A 14,588-nucleotide genomic window follows, 5' to 3' on the forward strand; every position below is an offset into this window, starting at 1 on the left:
GCAGGTGTTTAACTTTCAGTAAAATGATCTATGGCTGTAATTTTGCATTCAATTGTGTTAATGATCTATCCTGTATTTGTATAGGATGTCCTTAGCCTTTTTGACAGAGGATGCCTGTCTGTAAAGGCAAAATAGGGGGAGTGCTTTTTTTTTTTTAAACAAAAAAACACTTTGAGGTATTCATTGATTTGCTCAGTTATTATTATTGATTATATATCCATACAGATTGGATTATAGTAGGTTATTTTGTTGACAGTCTGCAAGCTGTTGCATAGTAACTGTTCCCTGTCGGCACTGGCAAGAACAAGTTTTGTATTCAATTTTAATTTGTGCTATGTATTAGAAGGACCTTGTAGATGTCTGCTGATGGATACCAGAACACTTGTGCATAAGCACACACCTAAGACTTAAAACTGCTGTCATGAAATTATAGTTGTATGTCTTTTAGCCTGTTTCTAATTCAATACTGGACTTTCCCAAAGATTTGTTGAGACCTGATTAAGAACACAGGACTGCACTTAAGCATTTCTCAGAAATGTGTGTACATGAACATTGAAGCATGTTTGGAGAACACAGAATGCGTTGCACTTACTATATTGGCTGCTGCCCAGAAAATCTGGTAAATGTGTTGCAGGTGTTAAACACATGCTGACTTGACCCAAGCAATTAAATACTTGTGGTAAAACAACAAATCCAAACCAAATGCTGGCTGGGTCCAGAAGCAGAAAGCCATCTGTGTAATGCATTAGGGTTAGCAAGATCTGTTTGACAAACAGTAGCGAGTCATCTGAGCCGATATAAATCAATTGTGTGCAGTTACAGAAGTTAGATTTTTCAGGGTTTTAATGAAGACACAATGTTGACACGTTTGTGATTTAAATTAATTTTGATTGCAGCCAGTTTCAGGATGAGCCAAGAGTTACCTTGATAATCCACTAGCAGAATGTTCAAGTTCTCCTAACTGTTGGAAATAACGATCACAAAGCTAAACCTTGTATCCCAAAATGTATTGATCTTTTTTGTGTTTATATTTTATTTTAAGGACAAAGTTTCCAGCTAAACAAACATTCATTATTTGTAATGAGTACATTTTCAGTTCATTTAATTCATTAATAAAGTGGTAGTGTGTCTTCTAGCCTTTAAGTAAACAACCTGTGAGAATTTAATTTTAGTTCAGTAATGTATATGAAACAGTAAACCAGAATGAATACTTGGTTAGGATCTCTAGACTATTTAAATGCAGTATTGGTGTATTTTCTTGACTGCCAGTGATCGTTGCGGTGTTGCAGGTCAGCTGCTATTACTGCTATGTGATCAAATACTATTCAATATTAACTGCATATGGGCTAATGTTGGTTGAAGATTTCTCACCCTTAGTTTAACTGCATGGGTTGCAGATAACAAGCAGGAGACTGGGAAGTGCTTCTAAAACAGGAACAGAGCTGACATGACAAAGCAGGGTTTAATGCTTGTCCTTAACTGTTTTATAATACAATGGGCAGAGACACTGCCTTATTCAGTCAATTTGTCACAAACAGCTGGTGTCCTTTGCACACTGTCATGAGAGAGGTGTAGCGTAAAGGTTAGAGACTGCCTAATGACCCTGTTTACTGTTTACCAAGTGGAATGATAAGATCCAACAGGTTGTGCAACATAATGATTAACTAACAACGGTTGGGTTTGAAAGTGATACGTTTAAAAACAGAAAATGTTATGAAAACGCCGCTTTAAGCCGACAGTGTTCTGAGTACATGCTTTCCTGTGTAATTTTTTTTTTTTTTTTTTTTTTTTTTTCAAATAAAATTGAATTAAACTAGAGTGTTTTTAACCATGAGACCATAATTCATTCCGGGCTAATCTTTAAAGAAATAGTTCTGGGACAATACAATGTGTTTTTTATTGCTCAAGCTTTGCACACAGTCACTGTCTTTCATATTAAAACTGTTGAATCTAATTTCATAAAAATGTCTTTAGTACTCATCAGTTTATTTTGATTTACTAAAGTTATATAATACCCTATGTAATATCAGCTACTAAAAAGGAGATTGGATTTTGTTGCATATATAATATATGTAATATATTTTTTTTATTGGACTAATTTCATCTTATTTTAGTATGTCCCTCCTTTTTCAACATCAAATGTCAAAACATGACCAAGTAGCGCATTGTAGAAACTTAGTTGTGAAGGCATAAAGTAGCAGTGGCTTACAAAAGAGCATTATCTACCCCTAGTGCTTATCAAAAGAACAACATGTCCTTTGCAGGAAAAGCCATAGGTGTTATTTGTGATACGTTGTGATACTTGTATATTTTGTTTTTATGAAGAGTTGGTGAGTTTTGAATTCAGCTTTTAAAATAAACAAATAAAATCCCCCCGCCTGATTTATTAAGTAGTGATAAATTATCCTTAAACTTACACTCAAAAGACATGCCATTCATATTGCATGCAATTCATAAGTCATCCGTGTCAGACTACTGTAATGGCAATCCTAATACATTTTTGTGGCGATGAGTCTGTCCTGCAGGAACACATAATTATTGTACTTGTCATCAGTAGTTTCATATTGATGACTTCTCCAGCTTTACATTTTCACGGAATGGTCAGAAAACCAGTATAGTAATTGAAAAAGACTATATGTGCTCTAAATCATTAGTGTTCTTCACAATCTGGATAAAACACTCTGCTTGCAATAGCACAAGATTTAATTTAATTGTTACAGGTTACAGCAGACACAACGCAAATGGGACTACTATCCAATGCGTTCATTTTAATGGATGAAGACCACTCATTTTGCTTTGATTTTTGTTTTTGTTATCGCTTGCCAGGCTGATTTGTTGAGCTTGTTCAGTGGAGAAGCTGAACAGTAGTAATGCTCAAGCGCCATTGACAAGTACTTGAGACCAAAAGGAGTACAATGTTGCTCCCCTAGTGGTTAGTAAATGCAACGCATGTAACCAGGTTTCCAAAGTATAACTTTCTCTCGTGCGACCTGGTACTGTTTAACTAACATTAATAATGTTAAACATTAGGTTAGCTTTTTAACCTTGTATGTACTGTGTTTTGTGTTAAATTGCCTTTTTTGTGAATCTCAAGAATTTCCCTTTATAAAAACCTCCTAGATGATTATTATTTATTTATTTTTCATCAATTTGCCTGAGACTCGATTTCCACAATGGAACTAAACAGCCAATTTAAAAATCTATACCATTTTTAAAAAAAAATTTTTAAAAGTTAAACTAGCGGGTATCTGGATGTCCTGCTTGACCAGTTCATGCATTCTAAAAATGAATTTGAAGAAACTGATTTATTATAATGTTTTGCTTTGTTTGAAGTTAACGCATGAATGTCATTGCATTTTCTTTTCTCTACCTCAGGATTTTGATTCTAGGAAAGGGGACAAAAAGTGAGTCTTTGGGATATTGGTCCAGTCCTGTTTATGAAGAGAGTGGAAGTCCTTTCTAATTTGCAGTGGTACAGAAGATGTTAAAGAAATGATAGCAGCACCAGAATTACACACAGAGTTTAATTTTTCTCAGTAAGTCAGCTAATTTATTTATTCTTTACTTTTCCTAATACTACTTTTTTTTTTTTAGTCGCAATTGCACATATAAAGCACTAATGGTTTGTAATTTCAGGGAAACTGATCCACACTTCTCATCTGATACTGACTTTGAAGATCCAGATGGAAGGAATCAAAAACCAAGCAAAGGAAAAGTAAGTAACATACCACTGGGATATTGGTTAAGTCAGTGCATTATACAGCCAGTTTCCATATTATCCAACTGGGTACAGTTTTAGCTGTATTTTATACAACACCGATTTTAGATTAAAAAATGCCCAGTTTAATGACATTGAATGTGTCATGTGTAAACTTTTTCTTCCCCCCTCAATTCAGACTATTAAAAAGGGTAAAAAAGTCCCAGGAGAGAAGGGGAAAGGTGGAGGCCTCAATCGGATGAATGGACACCACCAGGAAAATGGGATGGAAAACATGATGCTGTTTGAGGTGGTGAAAATGGGAAAGAGTGCCATGCAGGTTGGTATTAGTCGCAGTGATCAGGTGATGGGAAATGTGGTACCTTTTAAAGTAAGACGGGGCAGCATTGATATAGTTATTACTGGTGTCCATTAATGCCACTGTAGCAATTAAGGTTATTAAGTATGGTTCATGTGTTTGCTTCCTGCCCAGGCAGCAGAAAACTCCACATGCTGCAATCCTGTTCTTCCATGCTGCTGAAGTCAAGAGATTTAACTTGTGTAAATGAAATCAACATTTATATTGTTCATTGTAAAATAGTGCTGGTCTAAATTAAATGTTTGTGGTGTAAATATTATTATAAAACACATTATTGAAGGTGATGACCATTTTATTTTTGCAGTCTGTCGTGGACGATTGGATAGAGTCCTACAAACACGACCGGGACATGGCACTTCTTGACCTCATCAACTTTTTCATCCAGTGTTCAGGCTGTAAAGGTAAGGTTAAACATTTTTATGGTAAAATTATATTTAAGTGTTCATTTTATTAGGCCTTTGCGTGCAAATTAAGTAACTCATTCATATCTACCTATTTTTTTTTGTTTCTTTTTGGTATGATTTTCTTATGCTAGTATTCCATGACTGATAACATTGTTTTGTTTCTGGGGATTAAACAAAAGTATTAAGGCAAAAACAGGTTAATCGTTATTCTTTATGTTGCAGGTGCTGTATCGGCGGAAATGTTTAGACATATGCAGAATTCAGAAATAATTAGGAAGATGACAGAAGAGTTTGATGAGGTAAGGATTAGTTAACTGCACGTCAGCTAGCATTGGAAGAGTCCTCATCATATTATCAATACTTTTATCTTCAATGATGTATTTATTAAAGTACTGTAGATAATTGTTTTTTTCAGACAGTCATAGAACGGAATAAGCACCACTGCTGCCAAGTGATAATTTTAGCCAATAATCGATAACTGAATGTCCAACCCTAATGACCATGTTAAACTATGAAGTTGTTTTTCCTCCTTCCTGATTTCAATCTTTTTCCTACAATAGGACAGCGGTGACTACCCACTTACAATCGCTGGGCCCCAGTGGAAGAAGTTCAAGTCAAGTTTCTGTGAGTTCATCGGGGTTCTAGTTCGACAGTGTCAGTACAGTATCATATATGATGAATACATGATGGACACCGTGATCTCACTTCTAACAGGACTGTCTGACTCTCAGGTCAGAGCTTTCAGGCACACCAGCACATTGGCAGGTAATAAACACAGTTTCATTTCTGTTTACTGGAGAACAATTTAGAGCATGATACATTTAAACTGTAATCAACATACAAAGATTTTTGGAAAAACAAGTAACAATTGTGCATTTTAAATTAAATGTACTGTATTGTCTTTTGAGGTTCAACAGTACAGTGTATGTATGGTCTTGAAGTATATGGATGTGTATTTTGCTGCTTCTCTTCAAGCCTGACTGAATGGAATAAGTCATTCAGCTTATTCTGTACATATACTGTGAGCTATATCTATTTTATTTATAGCAATGAAGCTGATGACTGCCTTGGTAAACGTTGCACTGAATCTCAGCATTAATATGGACAACACGCAAAGGCAATATGAGACTGAGAGAAACAAAATGATTGGCAAGAGAGCCAATGATAAGCTAGAGCTCTTGTTACAGAAACGCAAGGAGGTAAGGTCTTTCACTCTTGGGGAAACATTTGTTAGCATTTTTTAAGTCAAGATACCTGTTTACTTTTGAGGTTGCTTGATACATCTAATGTTGATTTGTACCAGTCGGGGGTTAAAACAAAATAAAAAGTTGTTTAACCGTTTGCGGTCCATTTATTAAATGCGCGTCAGGCACGCCAGGTCTAATTTATTTTCACACGTGCAGTTAATTTTAGACGCGCTGTTTAAAAGTGTTTTTTTTCACAGTCAAACGGGTTTAAATGGCCCTGCATATCAACAAAGCACTCACTAGGCATCTCCAGCCCCGCCCCACCCTTTCGTTCGCTATAGCTTTCACCTATGTAAGAAATAAATAAGTCATACATACCGATCAATCATCTCCTGATCACTCGTTTTATCACCAAACTCCTCAATAATGCGATCCAAGTCATTATTTTATTACTATAACATCTCAAAAAAGCTCTGCAAGTGTCCGTGTTCTCTGTGCGCTGGTGCAGTATCAGATAGATTGTTTACTTACGACCGCCCCGTTATCTGATACCAGGGTCATGTATGACTATTCATGAGAGGTGCTTCCCCCCCCCCCCCGACTTGTCTTGGCTCCTGTCGTTCCCACTCGGCCATTGAATGGTTTTCTCGACTTTTTCCGGAGAAAAAACGACTAAAACCTGTTTTTTGCATTTCTATAATGATGTCGGACAGGGTCCGACAATGGACCTGATAGGTCCGACAATGGACCGCAAAGGGTTAAATCCATAATCAGTCAGTGTAACAACCAATTAAGAGAAAAACTACTTGGGACATTTTAATAAAACGCAAAACAGTAACAGCAGCGTGTTTCTAAAACACAGATGTAAAACAACATTTCCCTTTTTCACCCCTGTCCAATAATTTTGTTTATATTACAAAGTTTATATGCAATGCAACATGTAAAAATGGTTCCATTGCTCCCTGCATCGTCTTTAAAAAGGAAAAAAAAACTCCACAGAGGTCACATGTAGTGTACCAGCAGAACAGGGTTTTAGCTGTCGGAACAGAGGGCAGACCAGCAAACGCTGTCGTTTACATGAGGATCATCTAAAACATGACATATTTCAATGGAAACTCCTGAGAATTAAGACTTTGATTTGGAAAGAGCACGAGTGATTTTTTGAGTGCTGAAAGAAAAATTAAATAACTTTAAACCGCAAATCTGTAAATAGTTGTGATGTTGACAGCTTCCCGCAGAGACATTGGTACACGTTCAACAACACTGATTTTATGTCATGAACGGGGGGATTTTCAAAAGAAATCGTTTTATGTCTATTTCTGCTACCGGTACCGTTATTTATACTGTGTACTGTTTTGCATGTTAACTTTGTTAATCTGAAATAGTTACACTAGAAACATTATATAATATGTTGATGCAATAGTTGTCTGTCGATAGTTGTCAAACGATGTGATGCATCGATACATCGATGTATCGCCTCAGCCTTATTCATTAGTTGTTTTTATGGCCACTCATATCAATGATTGTCCAAATGGTCGTCTCCCTAAATTCATGTGAATGTACCCTGGTCTTACAGTCGCCTCCTGAGACAAAAACAAAATCTCTTAGATGCTATATGAAGCAATGTAGTGCAGCAACAAGCACTAAAGAAATTAAGTTATAATTGTTTACACTTGTTTTTAGAATATATTTTATTAGAGTCCTGTGTCAAGTAGTTACTGTAGATTAGCACAAGGACTGTTTTGTTTAAAAAAAAAAAAAACACTGATATATTTGTAAGAGTCATTTTGAGTTTTAAAATTAAAATTGTTCTATTTCATAACACAAACAGAAAGGTTTCTCGTTAATAGTTCATTCTTTGACTTAAACACCTATGGATCTGTTTATATAAACTTGACAATTAACACATTGTATTCACATCCCCTTTCCCAGTTGTTTCTAATAATAATTGTAACTAGAGCTGTATGATACCAAAATACTAGAATGTATAATACTAACATTCCCATTACAGTGCTAGAGTTCTGTTTAACTAGCAGTGTTTATTATCAAGGTATTATATAACTTCATTACCTGCTGGGCCACCACCTAGCTGTTTTTCATTTTATTTCTAAAATGCCGAAATTTGTATTGTTTTTTTATTTTCTCATTAATTGACTGCCATTTATCTAATACTTAAAACAATGGTTCCATAGTTCACTTAGTGGTGGCAGTTAAAGTAACGTTAAATGGCAACCTTTAGCATGCCCTTTTTTGCATCAGATTTCCCCTCACCTAGGGTTCATTTGATCAGCCAGGTTAATCTGGATATTATGAGTATTTTACTGTACCAGGGAATCCAAGGAATTGCATCAACTACAGTATTTTGATAATCCAAAGGTAACCACAGATAGGTGGTTGATGCAATCCAAGGCAATTCTCCATTGCTGTAAAATGCTCAAAATCAAAACAAATTGAGCTGTGTCTTATCCTGGCAGAGTATAGGTTGATCAAATAAACCCCTTAGCCTAATTGGTTTAGCTTACTGAACTTCGTGTTCAGCCTGCATGAAATGAAGCATGCTAAACACCAACACAAATACGCTGCATGCAGAAAAACATGAAACCAGTAAGGAACCAGATTGTCCTTGGACAAGTACCAGACCAAGTAGGCTTAAAACAGCTACACATAGATGATAGGGGGCTTGTTACTCTGGTTCCAGAGAGCATAACTTTTTGTATGCTGCTTACCAGCTCCTCTTCAAGCACAGAGAATTATCTGACTGCCTATGTACATGGATGGACAAAGTTTGTGGGTGACGTAGCATGATATACTTGTGTGATTCTGGGCTGACATGACTACACATGTAGGTGTGGAATCTGCACACTGCATGTTGAAAAAGGTCTCTGTTGGTAAAGCAGTCATGTATTTGAAGCTGTTCTTGATTTTTATATTTAAATATGTTTTTATTTTTCCTCTTCTCAGCTTCAAGAAAATCAGGATGAAATTGAGAATATGATGAATGCAATATTCAAAGGTGTTTTTGTTCACAGATACCGGTAGGTGTATTTACAGAACTGCATAGTCAAAGGATGTGTGCTTGCATTGAAAATAAAGTAGAGCCTAATATATTCAACTATCATATCATGTCATGTCACTGTATTAAAGTTGATGGTTGTATTAGTTTTTTATTTATTCCCCCCCTCCCCCCAATAAATAGAGGAAGAATTAAAAGTAATAAATCATGCCCAATATAAAGCCTAACATGAGTTTTTGTCATTTAACAGGTACTGAAAACATGTTTTAAGCTTTAGTTCTCTAGTGTAATGCAGGTACAACTTGTAATACTTGACCTGAAACAATTTTCAATTTAGTTTGTTTGATAACAATGACTACACCTGTGGTATTGTGTTTTTTTTTTGTACTTGTATAAAAACATCGAACACCTTTCTGATTAACTGCAGAAAAATAAGATTTTTGTTTGTTTGTTTTCAGTGATGCTATAGCTGAAATCCGTGCAATCTGTATTGAAGAGATCGGTGTGTGGATGAAGATGTACAGTGATGCATTTCTCAATGACAGCTATTTAAAGTACGTGGGATGGACCATGCACGATAAGGTAACTTGTCATTCCTGTAAAGATGCTTATTTCAACTAAGTAATGGCTAATCCGTTATACAGATTTAACACAGGTTTCGGAGAAAAAAATAACCTGCATCTTGGGCTACCTAAGGTAACTTTTAGTAGTCCCAAGATCAATGAAACCAGATGTATTCTTTTTACTGTCTGAGACCCTTTTATAGTTTATAAATCAGCCTTTTGCGAGCTATTTGATGAACCATGAAATGTCCATGGCTCTACTTTGCATTGCGAGGTGCAGTTTCTTGCTCTACACACCTAATTTACAGAATTATAACCAAACATTGAGTGCTTCTATTTACATTACATTCAGTCATTATCAATTTTGTTCAAGTGAAAGCCAGTCATGGTTCATTGTGTGCTAAGCATTCAGCAAAAATAAAAGATTGACTTTTATAACCGGGATGTTGAGTCTGCTTCACTAACGAGGGTTTGTTGAATGGATTAAAAGCTGTAAATGTTTTGTTGTTGTCATATAAATTGTACGTCTTGTTTCAGCAAGGTGAAGTGAGACTTAAATGTCTGACAGCTCTGCAGGGTCTGTATTACAACAGAGAGCTTAATGCCAAGCTTGAGCTGTTCACAAGTCGTTTCAAGGTTAGTATTTATTTATCCTTCTGTTTCAAAGTGCTTTTTTTGATGTACAAGGCTATTGTTGTAATGCCTATACGTTATGGTTTACAGTACTCCAGAGATTAAGCTGCTTGGTGGTTTCTCTCGTTTGCATTGACCTGTAAGGTTACGTTGCAACTGCTACTGGCTCTGTTAGAAACTTGCCCAGCAGCAGTTTGTGGTTCTTTATTTCAATCAGTCTTGTACAATGTACTTTTATTAAAGTTGATGACAAAATGAAGGTTATATTTCGAATTTAACTGAGGTGGTACTGAAATGCAGGCATTTATTTGGCATTGCTAAAGCTGTTATGATCTTAGTTGAGAGATTGGTGGAGAAACTGTAGTATACTTTAGTTTATTTTAATGAGGCTGCATGTTACAAGGAAAGTGAAATGTATTCATTTTTCTACTTTTTCAGGATCGAATTGTTTCAATGACACTGGATAAAGAGTATGATGTGGCAGTACAAGCAATAAAACTTTTAACCCTTGTATTACAGTAAGTATATTTTGTCAATACAATGTGTAGTAATTCACATGCATGAAGTTTCAAATAAACAGCAAAAAATTATGTAGAAAAAATATGTACTGTTAATAACCAAGTTTTGATATCGGTACATTTTAAAAAGTTATTGTTTGATTTGCTTTAAAACTATACTGTATTCAAAGTGTGTGTTCTCTTTCACAGTAGTAGTGATGAAGTTCTAACCTCGGAGGACTGTGAAAATGTCTATCACTTGGTTTACTCCGCTCATCGGCCAGTAGCTGTGGCAGCAGGAGAGTTCCTTTACAAAAAGTAAGTAATGCTGACTACTGACAGATTTTAGGCTCTAATATATGGAATTTAAATGAGTTTACACCATTTTGAATATACACACTTTTTCAGTGGCTCCTAAAAAGCTTGCTGCTGTTGTGTTTTTTTTTGGGTAGACTCTTTAGTCACAGGGATCCTGAAGAAGAAGGGATGCCTAAAAGGAGGGGCCGACAAAGTCCCAATGCTAACCTTGTGAAGACCTTGGTATTTTTCTTCTTGGAAAGTGAGGTAAGAGTGTGTTTTTATAAACGAGTATCATTTCTAGACCTGTGTGGTTTGTTTGTTTGTTTGTTTGTTTGTTTTTTCTTTTACAATACCTCATCGTTTTTGCCATCCATCTTCACTGCTTGGCTGGTGACCATTTAGTTTTTATATTTCCTTCGAACAGGATACTGACTGTCCTGAACCAAAGATTGTGTTTTAATATTGTTGTACTTTGAAACATGAGAAATATTTCAGAATGAAGATAACTTGCAAGAAATGGTCTGGGTGGGTCGTGCAAAGGGCCCTTAAGCTAGGAAAATATATTAATACTTTCCATAGTGTTTTTAAAGCATTTAAATTTGCATCGGTGTATTTCCCTTATTTACTTTTAAGTTTAGCTGACTTTTTTTTTTTTTTTTTTCCTTCCTCCATATAAAGCTGCATGAGCATGCCGCCTACCTCGTGGACAGCATGTGGGACTGTGCCTCAGAGCTGTTGAAGGATTGGGAGTGTATGATCAGCCTTCTGCTAGAAGAACCACTTCCAGGAGAGGAAGGTAACTAGGTTCATTTATTTGAAATCAACACAATAAAGGATATTCATGTTACGCTTTTTGTATGTGTGTGTGTGTGTTTTAAACTGGGACTTGTAGCAGGAGGAGATGTGCATCATTCAATTGATTATCATGTTTAATGAAACATGCATAGATAAAGAAAAAACAATCAATTTTAGTCTACTAAAGTTTTGTGGACATTGGTGCAGTCAAGTTTTAAGAGCAGCAAGGGAGGACTGCTTTGTCGTGGAACATGACTGTTTTGAATTCACTATAAGCATTTTACCATGGCAAGAGATCAGAGGCAGTATCCTTCATGCCATTGTGAGCTCTTTTGCTGGTCCTGTTTGACCCAAGATTGTGCTGATGCTGCAGTATGTTGTCAACCAGTGTCCAGGGATTGAGTGCATGTAATCACATCACACTCGCTCAGAATTCTTTTTAAACAAACCACTGCTGCACTTGCTAAGGAATGACAGCACGTTTCACTCCAAACCATCTGCTGTCACCCTGCTGCTGCTGATGCTGGTGGAGGATATATTCTTGAGGCAATGAAGCAACGCCCAACTTCATGACAACATAAATCCAATTGCTAACATTTTTTTTCTTTTTTTTTGAGGGTGTCCTCTTTTGATTTCAGTTAACATACCTTTCATAGAGTTAAATTAAATGGTGTATTATGAAATCAAATTACAGCCCAAACCATTTTAGTCATTCATCTATTTTGAATCTGTGAACCATAGATTTTTTTGTTTTGTTTTTTTCTTCCCCTGCTGCAGAACATTAATTTTGAATGAACATTTCTAGTGATTTTCATTGGCAGTTAGCGGCCGACTTTAGCTTTTTACTCCTATATTGGAAAGCTTTGAAGTTCATATAATTAAAGTATGTTTCCCTTTTTTGCATGGGACCATAATTACCAGTTGAGTATACAGTGTTTTAAAACATTATAGACTGCTAGATCTTTCTGTACTAGTAAAGATTTGACTTCCTCGTTGTAACTAACTTTATTAATTTATTTTTCTTTAGCCCTGACGGACAGGCAGGAGACAGCACTGATTGAAATAATGCTGTGCACTATACGGCAGGCATCGGAGTGCCACCCCCCTGTGGGAAGAGGAACTGGGAAAAGGGTAAGCAGAAGAAGTTATCATCTGGTGCCATTTTAGTATTTTAACAAATGCGTTTTGGCGTTTTTTGTTTTGCTTTTTTGTTATTTTTATAAGCCATTATTTAAACCTTTTTTTTTTATGAATTATCCTCAATTTAAGATCCTGACATTTAATAAAGGGAATTAAGGAAGATGTCAATTTCATCTGGCTATCTTGAAGTAGATCTGTTTTTTTTTTTTCTTTTTTTCTGTTTGTATATCAGTCCTTGAATTTTAACTATTCAAATTCATCCGCAAATATGTGTTGGCATTTAACAGTCTGCAAAACCTCTAGGTGCTCACGGCGAAAGAGAAGAAATCCCAGCTTGATGATCGCACGAGAATAACAGAACTCTTTGCAGTGTCATTGCCTCAGTTATTATCCAAGGTATTTCCAGTGTTCTTTTAAAGCGATATATGTAGAGAGCAGGAATAAACAGTATACAAAATGCTTTTTCCACAAAGCAATATAAAATGTGATGACGCTATTTTGTATGTTCAACTTTAAGCTTGACAACTGTGCAGTCCAATTGCTGTTTTGAGATACTTAGTTAGAATTTACACACTAGTGTCCATGTTGTACTCATCATTTGCAAGTCTTAAAATAGCTAAGCAGTTAATATATAAACTATTTTTTATTTTAAACAAATGTAGTCCGTGCTCTTGTACACACCTCGATTTTAATCTGAACAAACCCATATTAAATTAAACTTTTTGCTGGCGATCCTTCTAAATGCTCAGAATTCTTTATATAATACTTAACCTTTACTTGCATGTCATAACTCTCTCATTTGTACTTTTTAGTATTCTGTAGATGCAGAAAAGGTAACCAACTTGTTACAACTGCCACAGTACTTTGATTTGGAAATCTACACAACAGGCCGGTTGGAAAAGGTACAAGTGCATGTTTTCTCTTTCAGTTTAAATATCACCATGTGCTGGATATTTTCAAACGCTGTGCAAATTTCTGAAACTGACCTTTTTTGTATTACAACATACATTTTAGCAGTATTTACAGTTTGAATGTTGGAGAAAAAAGTGAATCTCATACAAAAGTATTTGGCTATATTGTTTTAAATTAGCATTCACTTTTTTTTTTTTTTATCTGAATTTCTAGCACTTGGATTCTTTGTTACGGCAAATCAGGGAAATTGTTGCGAAGCACACAGATACCGATGTTTTAGAGGCCTGCTCTAAAACCTGCCATGCCCTCTGCAATGAAGAGTTCACAATATTTAACAGGGTGGACATTGCAAGGAGCCAGATGTTGGATGAGCTTGTAGATAAGTTTAACCAGCTACTAGAGGACTTCTTGCAGGAGGTATGTATTGCAAATGTTTAATTTGATAATTAAAAACCTCAGTAATGGCTTGCCACCTTAAGACCCTTTTCACACTGGCACTCCTACCTGTGTCCTGACCTGGGTTCTGGCTACCCAGGTCACATTAACTAATATTTAATCCTACACATGGGGTTTTTAAGAGCAACATTATTAAATCCTTAAGTGAATGGCCAGAAAAAAAGTGAATGGCCAGTTCAATCCAGAGAAGCTTGGATGGAAGTGTCCGTATCAAGCTGCATTTGGGGGTTTTAATACACATGTTGTCGACCCTGCTTTATCAAAAGCAGTGTGAAATCGTGTAGTCAACCCTCATGACACCAGGTTCCGACCTGGGTAGAGCATGCCAGTGTGAAAGGGGTCTTATTTCTAACAAAGGCTAAAACAAGGGTCTAATAAATACTGTGTTGTTTAATTTTACAGGGAGAAGAGCCTGATGAGGACGATGCTTATCAGGTCTTATCTACACTGAAGAGGATCACAGCCTTTCATAAGTGAGTGAAGGGTATTTACTATAAATTATACATTTAAAAATGACAGTACAGTAGTAGCTAGTGTTAGCTGATAGGTGACTCTTCATAGTTCTAACCTTCCCTTTTTGTTTATGTGATTAATTCCCTCAGGAGGTTGGTA

At 36.0% G+C, this 14,588-nt stretch overlaps 1 protein-coding gene across 1 annotated transcript in view; it reads left to right on the forward strand.

Moving 5' to 3' along the window:
- Positions 1-14,588, forward strand: part of LOC117412227 (cohesin subunit SA-2) — a 34,445-nt gene that overhangs the window by 11,309 nt on the left and 8,548 nt on the right. Inside the window, exons 2-20 of the mRNA XM_034020391.3 lie at positions 3,376-3,536; positions 3,637-3,715; positions 3,897-4,037; positions 4,381-4,477; positions 4,703-4,779; positions 5,041-5,245; positions 5,528-5,679; positions 8,629-8,702; positions 9,139-9,262; positions 9,781-9,879; positions 10,315-10,394; positions 10,584-10,691; positions 10,826-10,937; positions 11,352-11,469; positions 12,496-12,599; positions 12,912-13,004; positions 13,421-13,510; positions 13,734-13,937; positions 14,379-14,449. Coding sequence (XP_033876282.3) covers positions 3,493-3,536; positions 3,637-3,715; positions 3,897-4,037; positions 4,381-4,477; positions 4,703-4,779; positions 5,041-5,245; positions 5,528-5,679; positions 8,629-8,702; positions 9,139-9,262; positions 9,781-9,879; positions 10,315-10,394; positions 10,584-10,691; positions 10,826-10,937; positions 11,352-11,469; positions 12,496-12,599; positions 12,912-13,004; positions 13,421-13,510; positions 13,734-13,937; positions 14,379-14,449 — 2,072 coding nt within the window. The 5' untranslated portion in view covers positions 3,376-3,492. The remainder of the gene's footprint in view (positions 1-3,375; positions 3,537-3,636; positions 3,716-3,896; positions 4,038-4,380; positions 4,478-4,702; positions 4,780-5,040; positions 5,246-5,527; positions 5,680-8,628; positions 8,703-9,138; positions 9,263-9,780; positions 9,880-10,314; positions 10,395-10,583; positions 10,692-10,825; positions 10,938-11,351; positions 11,470-12,495; positions 12,600-12,911; positions 13,005-13,420; positions 13,511-13,733; positions 13,938-14,378; positions 14,450-14,588) is intronic.

The sequence above is a fragment of the Acipenser ruthenus genome, chromosome 16, assembly GCF_902713425.1.
Source record: "Acipenser ruthenus chromosome 16, fAciRut3.2 maternal haplotype, whole genome shotgun sequence".
NCBI lineage: Eukaryota > Metazoa > Chordata > Actinopteri > Acipenseriformes > Acipenseridae > Acipenser > Acipenser ruthenus.